Consider the following 20,459-nt stretch of genomic DNA (forward strand, 5'->3'; position numbering starts at 1 on the left):
TAGCGTGCTTCTCTCTTACTCGGAGATGCCGAGTTCGATTTCCGACTAGGCTAGGTGGGTGTGTGGGCGGTTTGAGGTCCACTGTTCCTACGTGAGAACATTTGTATCTTTATTAGACATGTTCTTATACTCACATTGTACAGCGTTATTATACTCATACTGGATGCTGTTTTTGTTTTCATGTAAGATTTAGATTTTATATCCACAAGTACAGTTGCAATATGAATGACTATTTTATCGAAAAGCACCAATGTTCAAATTGCATTCCAGCAGGTCTAAGTTATGTTCATCAAGAGAGGCACCGGTTTTTTCACAATAGTAATAGTTCCAGGTTGGTTGAGGGTAGCTCAGAATAGTTGTGACTTTCTTCACCTCCCAAATTTAGGCCCCCGTGCTAAACCTTCAGACATACTTTGAAGGTGGAACTGGGGCTCGAACCAAAGACCAAAGTCATCAGAGCTACATTACAGTGGAGATGGGTTTGGAATGGATGCGAGAGTTATGGTGCATCGTCTAACCCTCGAAATCTAGGCACACCATTTGTACTTTACGCTTGTCAAAAAATAAGCTCAGTTATTTCTACCGAGTGAGTTGGCTGTGCGGTTAGAGGCGCACAGCTGTGAGCTTGCATTCGGGAGATAGTGGATTCGAACCCCACTGTCGGCAGTCCTGAAAATGGTTTACCGTGATTTCCTATTTTCACACCAGACAAATGCTGGGGCTGTACATAAATGAAGGCCACGACCGCTTGTGTAATACTCCTAGCCCTTTCCTATCCTATGGTCACCGTAAAACCTATCTGTGTCGGTACGACGTAAAGCTAATTGTAAAAAGATTCGACAGTTATGGCTTTTCAGGCAAGCAACTCAATGTTGAAAATATTCTAGGAATATGAGCTACGAATTTTAGGTAAATAAAATGTAATAAGGTATGAGAATATGTTCTTTATTTATTCCTAAAAATTACAACCCTTTCTTTAATCATCGTTATACGGTCGATTAGATTAGCACTTTGCCTTTTATCTACCACTACGAGCGCTAAAGTGGGTCAGTGCAGAGTATCACTTATAACTACATTCGGTGTGGAAAAATGAAAAAATTAAAATCCACAACCTGTTTCCAGTCATTTGACCGGGCCAGAAATGGAATGAATGAAGCCCCTTTCTGGCGGCGAGGATGTGAACTGTGCCGGCTGCCGAGGCCTGTCGCACTCCTCTGGGGCAATGATTAATGAATGATTAATGAACTGAAATGAGATTGGAGAGAGTTGCTGGAATGAAAGACAGGGTAAACCGGAGTGCCCGGAGAAAAACCTGTCCCGCCTCCGCTTTGTCCAGCACAAATCTCACATGAAGTGACCGGGATTTGAACCACGGAACCCAGCGGTGAGAGGCCGGTGCGCTGCCGCCTGAGCCACGGAGGCCTCATTCGGTGTGGACACTTTACAAAAAATCAAAATACGCCCGAGGGTATTGAACCAAGGAACACATTACGGAAGGAATTGTGTGAGTTAATTTTGCTAGGATTTGAATAAAAAAGAACACGAGTAAAGAAACGAGCGATTTTAGGCTCTTTTTCCGGAACTGCATTTAGGCCGGAAGTGATTTCCGAAATTTGTTTTTTTTAAGTTTTATAGAGCTATCCAAGACCCATAGTTCGAAACCTTTCAGGGCCCTTTAGCCCTTCAACTTTCGGTACAATTGTGGAAATTGCTTATTTATTTATTTGTTTTCCGTCGTATTGGGACTCCTACTTTGTCTGCAAAGAAATGTTATCAACATTACCATTTTTTTCTTCTATAAATTGTTCTTTAGTATTGTGGAAGATGTATGTTTTTCATCACACTTGGTCTGTAACTTCTAGCTTCCTGCCTGTGTTTATTCTTTAAAATTGCTTTAATATGAAATGCATGCTTTACTGTTTCAGGTCGCGTTGTCCAGTTCATTAGAGTGCAAGATGGTTTGGTCATCTCAGTCTTTCCTCATGGAAGTCCTGGTGATGTTGCTGTTTTTATTGTCCATGTTGTTTGGGTTCATAACTTACAAGCAGACATACTGGAAGAGGAAGGGTGTCTTCCACTTGGAACCTCAATTCTTCTTCGGCAATTTTAAAAAGGTGACTTTGCTTCGTGCACACATTGCTGAAGTAGTAAGAGAACTGTATGATGAGATTGGAGACAGGAAGTTATGTGGAATATATCAAGTCATGAGACCAGCTCTAATAGTGAAAGATCCAGAAATATTGAGACTTATTTTAGTTAAAGATTTTCAGAATTTCATGGATAGAGGGATTGGCTTTGATCTGAAAAATGATCCCTTAACTCGAAATTTACTTTTCATGAGTGGTAACGAATGGAAACAACTGAGAGAAAAACTGACTCCAGCGTTCACTTCTGGAAAAATTAAAGTGATGTTTCGCCTTATGACTGAATGCTCTGGACTATTGAAGGACTATCTGAAAGAATCTGCTATGAAAGGAGAAGATATAGACGTCAAGGAGGCACTAGCAAATTTTACAACTGATGTCATTGGTACCTGCGCGTTCGGACTCCAAGTTAACGCAATGTCTAATCCGAATTCCGAGTTCCGTGAAAAGGGTAGGAAAATATTTGAACCAGGCTTAAGTATTGCTGTACAGCGTCTGCTGTTCATTTTATTACCAAATTTAGCTACGAAACTTAGGCTAAAATCTCAGCGACAAGATGTAACTGATTTCTTCCTTAATGTCGTAAAAGAAACTGTAGACTATCGGGAGAAAAATAATGTGAAAAGGAATGATTTCCTTCAGATGTTAATAGAACTGAAGAATAAAGGACATGTGGAAGAAGATGATCACAGAGGAAAAGTTCAGGTTGCAGGTACACAAGAACAATTTCATGGAGAACGAAATGATTTCACAGGTATGTAACAAAAGGTGCTGTTTTTAAAACACCAGTATTTTATTCCAGTGTCCGGCTACATGGCTAAGTGGTTAGCATGCTGGCCTTTGGTCACAGGGGTCCCCGGTTCGATTCCCGGGCGGATCAGGAATTTTAAACCTAACTGGTTAATTCCCCTGGCACGGGGACTGGGTGTATGTGTTGTCTTCATCATAATTTCATCATCATCTTCATCACCACCACCACCACCACCACCACGACGCGCAGGCCGCTTACGGGCATCAAATCAAACGACCTACACCTGACGAGCCGAAGTCTTCGGGCACCTCCCGGCACTAAAAACCATACGTCATTTTTTTAATTCCAGTCTATAGTTGGGGTTCATGACTTTCAAATACTTGATAAAGTAGTGTTCTAACGTGCTAGTTTAACTATTTCATTCTCAGGAATCAACTGAAGTCTGAACAAAGGACTAGCGTAAGTTGCGCTCTATTACAGTGTCTGATGCCTGATTGTCAATACTATAACCGTTCAGTCGTTGGCGCTAGGATATACTGAGGCAAGAGTACTGTACGTTATGTCACAAACTGACTTCATCTCTTACTATTTTACAAGCTCTATCGAACTTCCGAGTTCCGTGAAAAGGGTAGGAAAATATTTGAACCAGGCTTAAGTATTGCTATACAGCGTCTTGTGGCGATAATGGGTTAGGAAAGGTCTGGAGGTGGGAAGGAAGTGGCTTTAATTAAGGTACAGCCCCAGCATTTGCCTGGTGTGAAAATGGGAAACAAAGGAAAACCATCTTCAGGGCTGCCGACAGCGGGGTTCGAACCCAGTATCTCCCGAATTTAAGCTGAAAGCTAAATTATATATTATATATTTAATGGATAGAAAGAGATTCGTTTTGGTCTAAAAAAGTGATCCCTTAAATCAAAAGTTACTTTTGGTAATGAATGCAAAATGTATGGAACATAACTAACGACAGTTCGAGAGATAATCTGCCGCACAATTTAGGCATCTATCCCAAAGCTGAAGAAGTTTCTATATACCTTCCATAAAGATGGATGTTTGCTTCTGTTTGAAGCTCTTCCACAACATCACGAGTAGCTTGATCTGTGGTGAAACTTCCTCTTAAATGGACCAAAGACATGATAGTCTCAGGAGAGAGGTCTTGGATCTAAGGCGGGTGGCCAGTACGACCCGAATTAAATGTGAAAGTGGCGACAATTGCCTATTGTTACGTTGACAGCATGTGGAGCACAAGCTCACCTTGCGACAGTTTTCCCGACCGAAGTACCTTCATTCACCAGAACTAAATCAAACCACGTTGTATTCGTTTGAACGTAACCATTAAACTGGAATATTCCTACAAATTTTCCTCTGCTGAGGGGACGCATGTCTCATACTATGTTCTGAGCTGTTACTGTAAACACCAAACCATGTAGTGTTGCCACTTCTTGGTTATCTCGTCAGTTATTTACAGTGGGTGGACTCTTATCAGCATCAGTCTTGGTATACTTCAATCAAAGCCTTCAAATCAGTTTATCAGTTTTTTGTACTGTAATATACATTGTACATTGTACATTGGCCAAATGTAGACTATGCCGATAAAATTGCGTGTTACTATTGTATTATGAAACTGACGATCAGTCCTTGCAAAGTAGCTTCGGTTAACAGTGGCCACCGCTTTGCCGTGGCTTTACATCTCTGCATTCGGGAGTCGGAGTGCTGGTCCCACCGTCGGCTGACCTGAGAACATTTTTCCGTGGTTTTCCATTCTCCTCGCTAAGGCGAATGCCGGGACTGTTCAGTTTATAGCCCACCGTCGCTCCCATCTCTCCTTCTCCGCACCTCAGATCATCGCAACATATCTCCTGCCGTGAGAGAGGGTGTCACACCGTAACGCCGTATCCCGCTAGGGTACGGAATTAAAACATTTTCGTAACTGCAGTAGTGACGATCATCATTTTTAATGGCGGAGTGTCTTAATTAGCCAATAAATCTGTCTGATAATATGTTTTGTCATTTCGGTCGTCCACTCCACTAACAACCTGCCATCAAACAACGTATTTTCTACACAAGGTCTAAACAACCGGTGTAGAAGTTTCAGACGTGCCTTCTTTTGTATAAATGTGGGTTAACGACCTGGTAACTTTTTAAGAGGCGGCCGGAGTCAGGTCTAGATCCACATTTTATTTCAAAATATCGCCACTAGTCTCGTTGCTGTCAACAGGTAACTCCACTGATAGTTACATCGCGGGTGCATAGATGTCAGTGAGAAAGGCCAAGGCCAAGGCCGAGCGAGCGATTCCCTTCTCACCCTCCAGAGTCACATAGTCGCGTCTATTCTACCCTCTTTGGTCGTGTCACCAGGAAGTTGTGATACAGTACTTGCACGGAGCTGATGGTGTTGACATTTGATCATTAGTCCAGCCCGTGGACCGCTATTCACACACGCGCGTAACGACTGTCGTTTGTTTTCTCGCTCGCGGCCTGCTTGGAAAGGATGTCCTGCAGCAGTGCTCAGTGCTGCCAACCTCTGTACCTACGAACTATGCTTCGAATTGTTCCCCGTTCTTGCCGTCCGCGAAGCGGACTTACAAACGGTTAGAATAGGATCTAGGCAAGACCATTGGTCTGGACAGTTAGGATTCTTGCCGTGGACAAGACCATTGGTCTGGACAGTTATGATTCTTGCCGTGGACAAGACCATTGGTCTGGACGGTTAGAAGCCGCGAAGCGGCGTTAGGCCCCTAGTTTCGTATACGGTTAGGCTAGGATCTAGGCAAGACCATTGGTCTGGACAGTTAGGATTCTTGCCGTGGGCAAGACCATTGGTCGGGACGGTTAGGATTCTTGCCGTGGACAAGACCATTGGTCTGGACGGTTAGAAGCCGCGAAGCGGCGTTAGGCCCCTAGTTTCGTATACGGTTAGGCTAGGATCTAGGCAAGACCATTGGTCTGGATAGTTAGGATTCTTGCCGTGGACAAGACCATTGGTCTGGACAGTTAGGTTTCTTGCCGTGGACAAGACCATTGGTCTGGACGGTTAGAAGCCGCGAAGCGGTGTTAGGCCCCTAGTTTCGTATACGGCTAGGCTAGGATCTAGGCAAGACCATTGGTCTGGACAGTTAGGATTCTTGCCGTGGACAAGACCATTGGTCTGGACAGTTAGGATTCTTGCCGTGGACAAGACCATTGGTCTGGACAGTTAGGATTCTTGCCGTGGACAAAACCATTGGTCTGGACGGTTAGAAGCCGCGAAGCGGCGTTAGGCCCCTAGTTTCGTATACGGTTAGGCTAGGATCTAGGCAAGACCATTAGTCTGGACAGTTAGGATTCTTGCCGTGGACAAGACCATTGGTCTGGACAGTTAGAAGCCGCGAAGCCCCTAGTTTTCTGATGTCTAGACTTGGCGACAGCAGCGCATTCTATGATTTCTAGTGTTTGGGTTATGAAATAGAAGTTGGCTAGACTAGACCTGTGATATAGCTAATCGATTGTTTTTGATAACACACTTTCCCTCCATAATTGTTGCTTCATTATTGATGTAATGGCTGACTGCGGTGGTTGTGTTGTCACTTACACTGATTTTGTAACTAAATATCATAACAATTCAAGCGATTTACTCGAGTTCTATCAACATCACGGTTTGCTATCTATTAGCACAGTTTGTGGAAAGTGCGGACGTGATGCTCTATTGCGTGTGATACAGAGAGGGAAAAAAAGTGAAATTATAGTTTTTCGGTGACGACGAGTCGAACGGGGCGTCACCTGTAATTGGAAAGTTAGTGGAAGGACTAATACCTTCTTTGAAGGCTCCAATTTGAGCTTATATCAAATAGGTCAGTTTGCGATCCTGTGGTGCCTTTCACCGAAACCCCTGGGTCCAACTGTGAAGCTTGAGTTGGGTTTCTCTGGCACAACTGTTGTGGATTGGTCCAACTACTTTTGTAGGGTGGTGTGTATTGCCTGGGTTGACAATAAAAAAAAATAGGTGGACCCGGCATAATCGTCGAAATCGACGAAAGCAAGTTCGGAAAGAGAAAGTATAATCGAGGCAGGCGGATAGAAGGGCAGTGGCTCTTTGGAGGCGTGTAGAGGGAGAACTTCAGGAACTTCTTCGTACTTCCAGTGGAAAAAAGGGATAAAGCCACGCTACTTGCTGTCATTAAAGACTGGATCCTCCCAGGCACGATAATCATATCGGACTGCTGGAAGGCCTACGACTGCCTGGAGGACGAGGGATTCGTGCACCTCCGCGTGAACCACTCTCTTCAGTTTGTAGACACTAGGAAGAGTGGTCATGTGAATAGGGGAAACAGGAGGGTGATGCCCATCAATCGCCCTACCGTGCACACTCAAAATATTGAAAACCGGTGGCGTTACCTCAAGCACGGGAGCTACTCGGTTCCGGGATTCGGTAGGAGAAAACGATTTTTCCACGGTTATCTTGCCGAATCTCTCTTTAAGAGCTCGTTCCCCTTAAACGCCCGGGTGCACGAATTCCTCAAGGCTGCAGCAACCCTCTACCCTCCTCTACATTAAGGTAAGTTTCACGTATCTTTATTGTTGTTCTGTATTGTACATTGTTCTCTTCATATGTTACATTTATTTGCGCTTTTATTGTGCTGCGGTTGGTAACGGATTATCTTCAACATACAAGACCGGAAGGAGATCACGTGCCACTTTACATTGGCCAATAAGAATACAAGTACCTACTTCACAAATGAACATGGCGTGTAATAATCTTTATTAGGTTATAAAAGTAAATGTGCTTCTTGGGGCGGGATGGTGGGTTCCTGGACATCGCAAAGAACACATCTCTCCTCTAGGACGGTCTCCAAGTAAGATTTCACTAATTCCAATCACTTGTAACATTATAAATTACACCGGTCTACGGGCTGTACTAATACCGACATTTGTACGGAATGCGAAACATTCCAGGAAATTATTGAGCATGGGTTAGTGCTGAGCAAAACAGTCAACCGTCAACAGTCAAAATAACGTACTGTTTCCGACAAAAATAAATGAAATGGCGTATGGCTTTTAGTGCCGGGAGTGTCCGAAGACAAGTTCGGCTCGCCAGATGCAGGTCTTTTGATTTGACTCCCATAGGCGACCTGCGCGTCGTGATGAGGATGAAATGTTGATGGAGACGACACATACACCCAGCCCTCATGCCAGAAAAATTAACCAACTATGATTAAAATTCCCGACCCTGCCGGGAATCGAACCCGGGGCCCTGTGACCAAAGGCCAGCACGCCGGACACTGTTTCCGATGTTGAAATGAAGTAGTGCATCAACCCCGTCCCCGCCTCACGTCTTTCCCTGTACCGGCCAGTCAGTGATAGTCTACATAATATAATTCTATCCAATGAAAATACAAACTGACATTAAAAAGTGAATTTATTTACACATTTTTTAGTCATACAATGATACTTTGGGCATACGATAAAGATTATAGCGCGACCAAGAACGGAATTTTCCAACAACCCTGAGTAAAAAAAAAGCCTTACAAATTTATAACAGTTTTTTTCCTTGGAAACAAACAGTTCTGAAATATATAAACAATGTAAAAATATCCCATTGCATATTGTGTTAAAATTTGGATTCGATCAAATAACGTGTTTTCGAAGACGCAGAGGTGCCGGAACGTTGTCCCGCAATAGTTCTATATCGTGTCGACACGAGGCTGACATATTTGAGCACCTTCCAATACCACCGCACTGAGCCAGGATCGAACCTGCCAAGGGGCAGAAGGCCTGCGTTCCATCCTTCGAGCCGTTGTAAGACACTTTGTCTTTACAAAGACGGATTTGAAGTCGTATGTTTTCGTATAAGGTTTAAATAATAAATGTTACAGCATCTAAAGATCCATTAGTTCTGTATTTCATGACTTAAGTGGAGTGAAATTAGAGTAACTACTAAGCTCAAAAAAATACCACTTCATTCTTGCTCTCGGTGACGTCAGGCGCTTTAGCCAATAGTAGCGCTGCTCTCCAGAATGACCTATCTGACCTGTGAGTTATTCTAGTTACGTTGGAAAACCCCATTTCCAAGAAATACAAGGATTGTAAACGACGGTTTTGTATACCTACCCGTCATGCAACTCTGAAACGGTGCTGGTGAAGAACGCAACAGCTGAGGTGCACTGCAAATTTCCTTTGTAGGTGAGGGTAGTAGAATAACACCCACAGTATCCCCTGCCTGTCGTAAGAGGCGACTAAAATCGCTATCATAACCAACACGAACATTCTCTTTAACATAACTCACCCCTCATCATTTAAAGGGTGAAATGATGTAGAATTAAATTCACCTGTTATTGAATAATATACTAACCGTAAAGAATAACACACAGTCGACCCTGTAGAGAAAAAAATATTTTAAAAAACTAAATATATTTATATAAGATAATCTTACATTTTCTAAAATTAAATCCTTGGAATAAAACCCCGCTAAAAAAGGCATACCACAAAGTGCAAGATTAGAGATATTAAAACATACAGCCGTTAGTGGCATTTGACTACAAATATTTCCTCTGAACTTGGGAGTCTGGGTTGGTGACCACGGAGCCCTTAGCTGAGTCCTAGCTTTATTTCCACTTACTTGTGATGGCTCCTCACTTTCATCTATCCTTCTTCAAGTGTCATCTCCTTTTTTTTTTGCTAGTTGCTTTACGTCGCACCGACACAGATAGGTCTTATGGTGACGATGGGACAGGAAAGGGCTAGGAGTTGGAAGGAAGCGGCCGCGGCCTTAATTAAGGTACAGTCCCGGCATTTGCCTGGTGTGAAAATTGGAAACCACGGAAAACTATCTTCAGGGCTGCCGACAGTGGGATTCGAACCCACTATCTCCCGGATGCAAGCTCACAGCCACGCGCCTCTAACCGCACGGCCAACTCGCCCAGTGTTACTATTTTTAATAAAGTTTAATGTCTTATTACAAATCAAGCATTTTGTCATTCCATTGCACTCGGTAAAAAGATACTGGTGTTCCCATGCTGCGAGTTGAAGGTCGTCGCGATGACTGACAGTTGCTTCCTTCCTCTGCAATGCCCGGTAGCCGGTATGCTTATGAAACGTAGAACTGTTGTGGATCGCTGCCCTTGAATCGCCTTGCTCTCTTATCTGCTGGCGCTGGTGCTTGCTGCACGGTAAGATACTCGCTTGGCAAACCTGCTCTGGGCCGATGACCTTCGATGTTAGGCCCCTTAAAACAACAAGCAACAAGCAAACCTGCTCTCGGTGGCCGGCCCTGAATTATACCAAGGAGCTTCAAAAGATAAAGGTAACGAGACCTTGCACGCAGAAACTTGTTTTACAGGCAAATATAAAGTACACAATGACCGACCGCAGTAGCTACGGCACGATGCCAGTCTATCCCCAAATTCGGAAAACGAGTGCGTTCGAAACCCGCCGTCGGCCGTCGTTCGAAAGGTTTTCCGTGGTTGTCTATTTTCAACCCCATTATTATGAATATTGTGTATTTTCTTCAAAGGACGATATTGTGTAGGGGTTGTTCATAGTAGCTTTAAATGACGTTTGGAGAAGAATTAAGGTTAGCATAATAATGTATGTTTATATTTTTAAACATACAGTTTAAGTAATTAATGTAAATTAGTATTCAAAACTAGCCTACATACTGTACTGTACATATCACACATTTTCCTAAGCTGGTCAGCTGAATTTAGTCTACAGTCGTCGTCAGTCTGTATCTGGGCGGTGCATCGGTCACGGAAAAATGTGATGAAATGAAATATTAAAATCATTAATTTTCGTACAAGGGAAAAAAAGGGGTACTTTTACGGTGGTCAAACTTTTAAATCATCCGGGAGATAGTAGGTTCGAATCCCACTATCGGCAGCCCTGAAGATGGTTTTCCGTGGTTTCCCATTTTCACACCAGGCAAATGCTGGGGCTGTACCTTAATTACGGCCACGGCCGCTTCCTTCCAACTCCTAGGCCTTTCCTATCCCATCGTCGCCATAAGACCTATCTGTGTCGGTGCGACGTAAAGCCCCTAGCAAAAAAAAAAAAAAAACTTTTAAATGAATCCCTTAAATGAATCAGCAACAACAACTCTATTTACAACAGGTTACAATGGCATAATCTTGAAAGTAGCCTATACTATGTTACAGACATATTATAAAACAACTTAAAAAACACTGCCGCTTGTTATGAAGCAAGGGTGAGGAAGCGACTGATGGCCGGGCGCACATTGGGACGCAGGCGAAGCAGCTAAAGCAGCGCAGCGCAGCGCAAAGTAGATTTTCGTAATCCATACAAATCATTGTACTATGACCGCAAGTTGACAGACAGTGCAGGACAGAGCAGAGCAGGCCGGTGCTGCACCTACTTCCACCTACCACGCGCTGTCTTCGAAACACCGTTTCCTGCCCATGTGTCACGTAGTTAGTTAAGAAATGGAGCAGAAAATTACCACAGCCGTTCAATCTCACCATGTTTTGTAGGTACTATGTGAATCATGTGGACTGCAATGCAGGATGTACAGTAGTATAATGGGAGAGTTCTGCGGCTTCCTCCGCCGCCCGCGGCGCGGGAAATTTGAATTTTGGCGGGAGATTTGAATTTGTAAACAAAGCCACGTGCTTGTTGACAGCTGTCATCGACAACAACGCATCGCTAACCTCACTGCTGCCATCTTGACGGGCCTAAACCTCACTAGTGCCAACTTAACCTAACTAGCATGAGGTAAACAAAGCCACGTGTTTTTTTGACAGCCACGTGCTTTTTGACAGACAACAACGCATCGCTAACCTCAGTACTGCCATCTTGACGGGCCTAAACCTCAGTAGAGCCAACTTAACCTCACTAGCGTGAGGTAAACAAAGCCACGTGCTTTTTGACAGCCACGTGCTATTTGACAGATTTGTAAACAAAGCCACGTGCTTTTTGACAGACAACAACGCATCGCTAACCTCAGTACTGCCATCTTGACGGGCCTAAACCTTAGTGGTACCAACTTAACCTAACTAGCGCGTGGTAAACAAAGCCACGTGCTTTTTGACAGCCACGTGCAGCTGTCATCCGCCATCTTTAATCCAGAGAGCGCAGTGCTGCCCTCTTTAGCTACTTACCTTTGACAGCTGTCATCCGCCATCTTTAATCTAGAGAGAACAGTACTGCCCTCTATGTGGTGGCGGCAAATTCCACGTGCTCTTGTTTGGAAACAAAGCCACGTGCAGCTGTCATCCGCCATCTTTAATCACAGTGCTGCTCTCTTTAGCTACTTACCTTTGAAATGTGGTGGCGGATAATTTGAAAAATGCTTTTTGACAGCAGCCATCTTTGAGCACCGTGCTGCCCTCTTTAGCTACTTACCTTTGAAATGTGGTGGCGGTAAATTCCACGTGCTTTACAAACCTATATGCTTTTCTGACAGCTGTCATCCGCCATCTTTAATCCAGAGAGAACAGTGCTGCAATCTTTGTGGTGGCGGCAAATTCCACGTGCTTTACAAATCAACATGCTTTTTTGACAGCTGTCAACCGCCATCTTTAATCACCGTGCTGCCCTCTTTAGCTACTTACCTTTGAAATGTGGTGGCGGTAAATTCCACGTGCTTTACAAACCTATATGCTTTTCTGACAGCTGTCATCCGCCATCTTTAATCCAGAGAGAACAGTGCTGCCCTCTATGTGGTGGCGGCAAATTCCACGTGCTTTACAAAGCCATGTGCTTTTTTTGACAGCTGTCATCCGCCATCTTAGAGCACCGTGCTGCGGGCAATTTCGTCAGTTATCATCCACCATCTTTAAACACCGTGCTGCCCTCTTTATGGCTACTACCTTAAGCATGTAGTAGCGGGTAATTTGAAAAGTTCTGTTAGCTATCATCCGCCATCTTTGAGCACCGTGCTGCCATCTTTAGCTAGATACCTTTGAAATGTGGCGGCGGATAATTTGAAAAAATGCTTTTTGACAGCGGTTATCTTTGAGCACCGTGCTACCCTCTATGTAGTGGCGGCAAATTCTACATGCTTTACAAACCCACGCGCTTTTTTGACAGCCATCTTTAAGCAACAGAGTACAGTGCTGCCCTCTTTGTTGTGGCGGCAAATTCCACGTGCTCTACAAAGCCACATGCTCTTTTGACAGCTGTCACCCGCCGTCTTTAACCAACAGAGCACTATGCTGCGGGCAATTTCGTTAGCTGTCATCCGACATCTTTAATGAACAGAGCACCGTGCTGCCCTCATGCGGGGCAATTTCGTTAGCTGTCATCCACCATCTTTTAATGAACAGAGCACCGTGCTGCTCTCTGTAGTAGCGGGTAATTTGAAAAGTTCTGTTAGCTGTCATCCGCCATCTTTGAGCACCGTGCTGCCCGGTGGCGGCAAATTCCACGTGCTACGCGCAGCTGTCATCCGCCATCTTACATCGCAAACCTCAGTGCTACAATCTATGTGGTGGCGGATAATTTTAAAAAGAAAAATTCTACAGCAGCCATCTCTCGACGCTAATTGCACAAGATGGTGGCTATACATGACTCCGTAAAGGTGCTTATGCAAGATGATCGCTATATTAGACGCCCTTGGGATGCTTGCGCAAGATGGCGGTTATACAAGGCTCCTTATGAGGGATGCTTGCGCGAGATGGTGGTTGCTCTTATGAGGCGGCTTAAGGATCCATGGCTAGAGACGCCCTAAGGATGCTTGCGCAAGATGGCGGATGCAAGATGGCGGCTATACATAGCTCCTTATGAGACAGCCAGTACTCGATACAACATGTGATCAGAACATTGACTGATGTGTTCAGAACACAAAATAAGTAGAATCGAACACTGTACTCGATACAACATGTGATTAAAACATTGTGTGGTGTGTTCAGAACACTACATAAGTAGAATCGAACGCTGTACAACATGTTAGGGGATACCTTTGTTTAGATTGAAACATAACAAGACTAGAATTGAACACTGCACATTGATTGATGTGTTCAGAACACAAAATAAGTAGAATCGAACACTGTACTCGATGTCGTTAACTTCAACATGTGATTAAAACATTGGCTGGTTTGTTCAGAACACTACATAAGTAGAATCGAACGCTGTACAACATGTTAGGGGATACCTTTGTTTAGATTGAAACATAACAAGACTAGAATTGAACACTGCACTCGATGTCGGAAGATCAGATTGAAACATAACAAGACTAGAATTGAACACTGCACATTGATTGATGTGTTCAGAACACAAAATAAGTAGAATTGAACACTGCACTCGATGTCGTTACATGCGATCAGAACAATGATTGATGTGTTCAGATCACTAAACAAGTAGAACCGAACGCTGTACAACATGTTAGGGGATACCTTTGTTCTAAGAAGATCAGCTTGAAACATAACAAGACTAGAATTGAACACTGCACTCGATACAACATGTAATCAGAACATTGATTGATGTGTTCAGATCACGAAACAAGTAGAACCGAACACTGTACAACATGTTAGGGGATACCTTTGTTTAGATTGAAACTAACAAGACTAGAATCGAACACTGCACTCGATGTCGTTACATGTGATCCGGTACAACATGTTAGGGGATACCTTTATCCTAAGAACCGAACACTGTACAACATGTTAGGGGATACCTTTGTTTAGATTGAAACTAACAAGACTAGAATCGAACACTGCACTCGATGTCGTTACATGTGATCCGATACAACATGTTAGGGGATACCTTTGTTTAGATTGAAACATAGCAAGCCTAGAATCGAACATTGTTTGATGTGTTCAGTACAACTTCAATGATTAACACACACTGTGCACATATCGCATAGCTAAAAACACACTGTGCACATATCGCATACCTAACACTTCAAATGATTTGCTTAGTACGAAAATAAAAAATCTATACCGCGTAGCTAACTCGTTCATCACACTGCTAAGACGCTTAGAAATTGTGAATACACTCATACGAAAATCAAGAAAGCACACTGCGTAGCCAACTCGCTCGGCTCACTCGCTTAGTAATTGCAACACTGATACACACACGGATAAGAATGTTCCGAGATACTTACATGTTTTTTAAGGGGGGTGAAAGATCATAAATTATATGCACACATGTTGTCTCCTCCAAGTTGTAAGATGAAATAGACGCAGTACTGCGAGTTTCCGCTCTAGCTGGCGAACGGAAGTAGCATGATATCTCAGCAAAAAATAATACGCGTGAGCTTGCAAGTCAGACACAATGATGGATACCGCGATTCAAATCCTGGCAACTTATGCCGTCGGGAAGGGTATCCGGCGAGCATCTAGCTGTAAATCCCCGATTCTCGACAGATTCTTAATCCCAGTTCTTTGACGTCAGGAAGGGCAACCGGTCGAAAACAATAGTGTATGATGTAAGAGGCTAGATACTGCTAGTTTTGCGTCAGGAAGGGCAACTCAACAAATTCTTGCGATTTAAAATCTTAGTCAGGAAGGGCATCCGGCTGTAGTGATACAGCGATTTTCAATCTAAGAAGAGCATCTAGCTGTAAAACCCCCGATTCTCGACAGATTCTTAATCCGAGTTCTTTGACGTCAGGAAGGGCAACCGGATGAAAACAATAGTGTATGATGTAAGAGGGTAGATACTGCCAGTTTTGCGTCAGGAAGGGCAACTCAACAAATTCTTGCGATTTAAAATCTCAGTCAGGAAGGGCATCCGGCAGTAAAACAATAGTTCGTGATACTGCGATTTAAAATCTAGCTGTGAAACCCCCGATTCTCGACAGATTCTTAATCCGAGTTCTTTGACGTCAGGAAGGGCAACTGGTTGAAAACAATTATCGAACACGCATCGCGAAGGCAAGAGTGTGCAGCGATATGCTTGTTTAGACTTGCAAATTACGAAAGAAACATAACAAGACTTGAGTCTTAAAACAAATTCTTGCGATTTAAAATCTTAGTCAGGAAGGGCATCCGGTAGTAAAACAATAGTTCGTGATACTGCGATGGTAAAATCTAGCAGTAAAACCCCCGATTCTCGACAGATTCTTAATCCGAGTTCTTTGACGTCAGGAAGGGCAACCGGTTGAAAACAATTATCGAACACGCATCGTAAAGGCACGAGTGTGCAGCGATATACTTGTTTAGACTTGCAGATTACGAAAGAAACATAACAAGACTTGAGTCTTAAAACAAATTCTTGCGATTTAAAATCTTAGTCAGGAAGGGCATCCGGTAGTAAAACAATAGTTCGTGATACTGCGATTTAAAATCTAGCTGTAAAACCCTCGATTCTCGACAGATTCTAAATCCGAGTTCTTTGACATCAGGAAGGGCAACCGGTCGAAAACAATTATCGAACACGCATCGCGAAGGCAAGAGTGTGCAGCGATATGCTTGTTTCGACTTGCAGATTACGAAAGAAACATAACAAGACTTGAGTCTTAAAACAAATTCTTGCGATTTAAAATCTTAGTCAGGAAGGGCATCCGGTAGTAAAACAATAGTTCGTGATACTGCGATTTAAAATCTAGCAGTAAAACCCCCGATTCTCGACAGATTCTTAATCCGAGTTCTTTGACGTCAGGAAGGGCAACCGGTTGAAAACAATTATCGAACACGCATCGTAAAGGCAATAGTGTGCAGCGATATGCTTGTTTAGACTTGCAGATTACGAAAGAAACATAACAAGACTTGAGTCTTAAAACAAATTCTTGCGATTTAAAATCTTAGTCAGGAAGGGCATCCCGCAGTAAAACAATAGTTCGTGATTTAAAATCTAAGAAGTGCATCTAGCTGTAAATCCCCGATTCTCGACAGATTCTTAATCCGAGTTCTTTGACGTTAGGAAGGGCAACTGGTTGAAAACAATTATCGAACACGCATCGTGAAGGCAAGAGTGTGCAGCGATATGCTTGTTTAGACTTGCAGATTACGAAAGAAACATAACAAGACTTGAGTCTTAAAACAAATTCTTGCGATTTAAAATCTTAGTCAGGAAGGGCATCCGGTAGTAAAACAATAGTTCGTGATACTGCGATTTAAAATCTAGCTGTAAAACCCTCGATTCTCGACAGATTCTAAATCCGAGTTCTTTGACATCAGGAAGGGCAACCGGTCGAAAACAATTATCGAACACGCATCGCGAAGGCAAGAGTGTGCAGCGATATGCTTGTTTCGACTTGCAGATTACGAAAGAAACATAACAAGACTTGAGTCTTAAAACAAATTCTTGCGATTTAAAATCTTAGTCAGGAAGGGCATCCGGTAGTAAAACAATAGTTCGTGATACTGCGATTTAAAATCTAGCAGTAAAACCCCCGATTCTCGACAGATTCTTAATCCGAGTTCTTTGACGTCAGGAAGGGCAACCGGTTGAAAACAATTATCGAACACGCATCGTAAAGGCAATAGTGTGCAGCGATATGCTTGTTTAGACTTGCAGATTACGAAAGAAACATAACAAGACTTGAGTCTTAAAACAAATTCTTGCGATTTAAAATCTTAGTCAGGAAGGGCATCCCGCAGTAAAACAATAGTTCGTGATTTAAAATCTAAGAAGTGCATCTAGCTGTAAATCCCCGATTCTCGACAGATTCTTAATCCGAGTTCTTTGACGTTAGGAAGGGCAACTGGTTGAAAACAATTATCGAACACGCATCGTGAAGGCAAGAGTGTGCAGCGATATGCTTGTTTAGACTTGCAGATTACGAAAGAAACATAACAAGACTTGAGTCTTAAAACAAATTCTTGCGATTTAAAATCTTAGTCAGGAAGGGCATCCGGTAGGAAAACAATAGTTCGTGATACTGCGATTTAAAATCTAGCTGTAAAGCCCCCGATTCTCGACAGATTCTAAATCCGAGTTCTTTGACATCAGGAAGGGCAACCGGTCGAAAACAATTATCGAACACGCATCGCGAAGGCAAGAGTGTGCAGCGATATGCTTGTTTAGACTTGCAGATTACGAAAGAAACATAACAAGACTTGAGTCTTAAAACAAATTCTTGCGATTTAAAATCTTAGTCAGGAAGGGCATCCGGCAGTAAAACAATAGTTCGTGATACAGCGATTTAAAATCTAGCTGTAAAACCCCCGATTCTCGACAGATTCTTAATCCGAGTTGTCAGGAAGGGCAACTGGTCGAAAACAATAGCGTATGATGTAAGAGCTTAGATACTGCCAATTTTGCATCAGGAAGGACAACTAGTCTTAAAACAAAACTGATCCTTAATCCGAGTTCTTTGGCGTCAGGAAGGGCAACCGGTTGAAAACTATAGTGTAAGAGGTTAGATACTGCTAGTTTTGTGTCAGGAAGGACAACTCAACAAATTCTTGCGCTTTAAACACATTTTTATTCCCAAGAGAATCGAACCCGAGACTACCGGGTGAGAGGCATGCATACTGTAGGCTATGGGTTTGTTCTACTGTCCTTGAAGTCGTATCAGCGCAGAGCGAGCAGCGGAATGCATGTGTTGGCTGAAATTGTACACGTATCTTTCGGCTGTAGTAGTAACCTTGGACGAAAACACGGTGTGCTGATAAGCGACTTGTAACTCACGAACGTCTTCTTAGCTGAGTAGCATTCAGCCCATGTAAGCTCTTAAAACACAGTACCAATTAAGGTTGTAAAATATTCTGAAATAGTCCTCCTCTGTGGTGTAGTAGTTAGTATGATTAGCTGCTACCCCCGGAGTTCCGAGTTCGATTCTAGCCTACTCCTACCGAAGAAGCCTGCACAAGGCTTATTACCTCCATCCGACAGATGAATCACCATCAACACTCTTGTACTCAAAAATCATTTTCGAAGGAGTCTGCACAAAGTTTAACGTCCCCATCAACAGCCCTTACCTAATGCAGGCTTTTTTGCACACCCCGCCTCTTAGTAGTTTTACACGACCGGTTGCCCTTCCTGACTAGGATTTTAAATCGATAACTAGATATCCCGACATAGCCTACTCCTACTGAAGAAGCCTGTATATAGCTTAACGCCTCCATCCGACAGATGAATCACCATCAACACTCTTGTACTCAAAAATTATTTTCGAAGGAGCCTGCACAAGGTTTAACACCCCCTATCAACAGCCCTTACTTAATGCTGGCTTTTTTGCACACCCCGCCTCTTAGATCATACACCATAGTTTTATACAACCGGTTGCCCTTCCTGACTAGGATTTTAAATCGATATCCCGATATAGCCTACTCCTACTGAAGAAGCCTGCACACAGCTTAACGCCTCCATCCGACAAATGAATCACACTCAACACTCTTCAATCATTCTCACTACTTCGGAAGATAGCGGGTTCGAACTGGAAGCCGTAAATGCTAGGCGAGGGACCTGCGCGATCGTCATTACATGATCTAGCCGGATACCCTTCCCGACGGCATAAGTTGCCAGGATTTGAATCGCGGTATCCATCATTGTGTCTGACTTGCAAGCTCACGCGTATTATTTTTTGCTGAGATATCATGCTACTTCCGTTCGCCAGCTAGAGCGGAAACTCGCAGTACTGCGTCTATTTCATCTTACAAGTTGGAGGAGACAACATGTGTACATATAATTTATGATCTTTCACCCCCCTTAAAAAACATGTAAGTATCTCGGAACATTCTTATCCGTGTGTGTATCAGTGTTGCAATCACTAAGCGAGTGAGCCGAGCGAGTTGGCTACGCAGTGTGCTTTCTTTATTTTCGTATGAGTGTATTCACGATTACTAAGCGTCTTAGCAGTGTGATGAACGAGTTAGCTACGCGGTATAGATTTTTTTATTTTCGTACTAAGCAAATCATTTGAAGTGTTAGGTATGCGATATGTGCACAGTGTGTTTTTAGCTATGCGATATGTGCACAGTGTGTGTTAATCATTGAAGTTGTACTGAACACATCAAACAATGCTCGATTCTAGGCTTGCTATGTTTCAATCTAAACAAAGGTATCCCCTAACATGTTGTATCGGATCACATGTAACGACATCGAGTGCAGTGTTCGATTCTAGTCTTGTTAGTTTCAATCTAAACAAAGGTATCCCCTAACATGTTGTACAGTGTTCGGTTCTTAGGATAAAGGTATCCCCTAACATGTTGTATCGGATCACATGTAACGACATCGAGTGCAGTGTTCGATTCTAGTCTTGTTAGTTTCAATCTAAACAAAGGTATCCCCTAACATGTTGTACAGTGTTCGGTTCTACTTGTTTCGTGATCTGAACACATCAATCAATGTTCTGATTACATGTTGTATCGAGTGCAGTGTTCAATTCTAGTCTTGTTATGTTTCAAGCTGATCTTCTTAGAACAAAGGTATCCCCTAACATGTTGTACAGCGTTCGGTTCTACTTGTTTAGTGATCTGAACACATCAATCATTGTTCTGATCGCATGTAACGACATCGAGTGCAGTGTTCAATTCTAGTCTTGTTATGTTTCAATCTGATCTTCTTAGAACAAAGGTATCCCCTAACATGTTGTACAGCGTTCGATTCTACTTATGTAGTGTTCTGAACACACCAGACAATGTTTTAATCACATGTTGAAGTTAACGACATCGAGTACAGTGTTCGATTCTACTTATTTTGTGTTCTGAACACATCAATCAATGTGCAGTGTTCAATTCTAGTCTTGTTAT

At 43.0% G+C, this 20,459-nt stretch overlaps 1 protein-coding gene across 1 annotated transcript in view; it reads left to right on the plus strand.

Moving 5' to 3' along the window:
- Positions 1-20,459, plus strand: part of LOC136879403 (probable cytochrome P450 6a13) — a 130,934-nt gene that overhangs the window by 13,275 nt on the left and 97,200 nt on the right. The window contains exon 2 of the mRNA XM_067153222.2: positions 1,926-2,898. Coding sequence (XP_067009323.2) covers positions 1,956-2,898 — 943 coding nt within the window. The 5' untranslated portion in view covers positions 1,926-1,955. The remainder of the gene's footprint in view (positions 1-1,925; positions 2,899-20,459) is intronic.

This window comes from Anabrus simplex, chromosome 1 (genome assembly GCF_040414725.1).
Source record: "Anabrus simplex isolate iqAnaSimp1 chromosome 1, ASM4041472v1, whole genome shotgun sequence".
In the NCBI taxonomy this organism is placed as follows: Eukaryota; Metazoa; Arthropoda; class Insecta; order Orthoptera; family Tettigoniidae; genus Anabrus; species Anabrus simplex.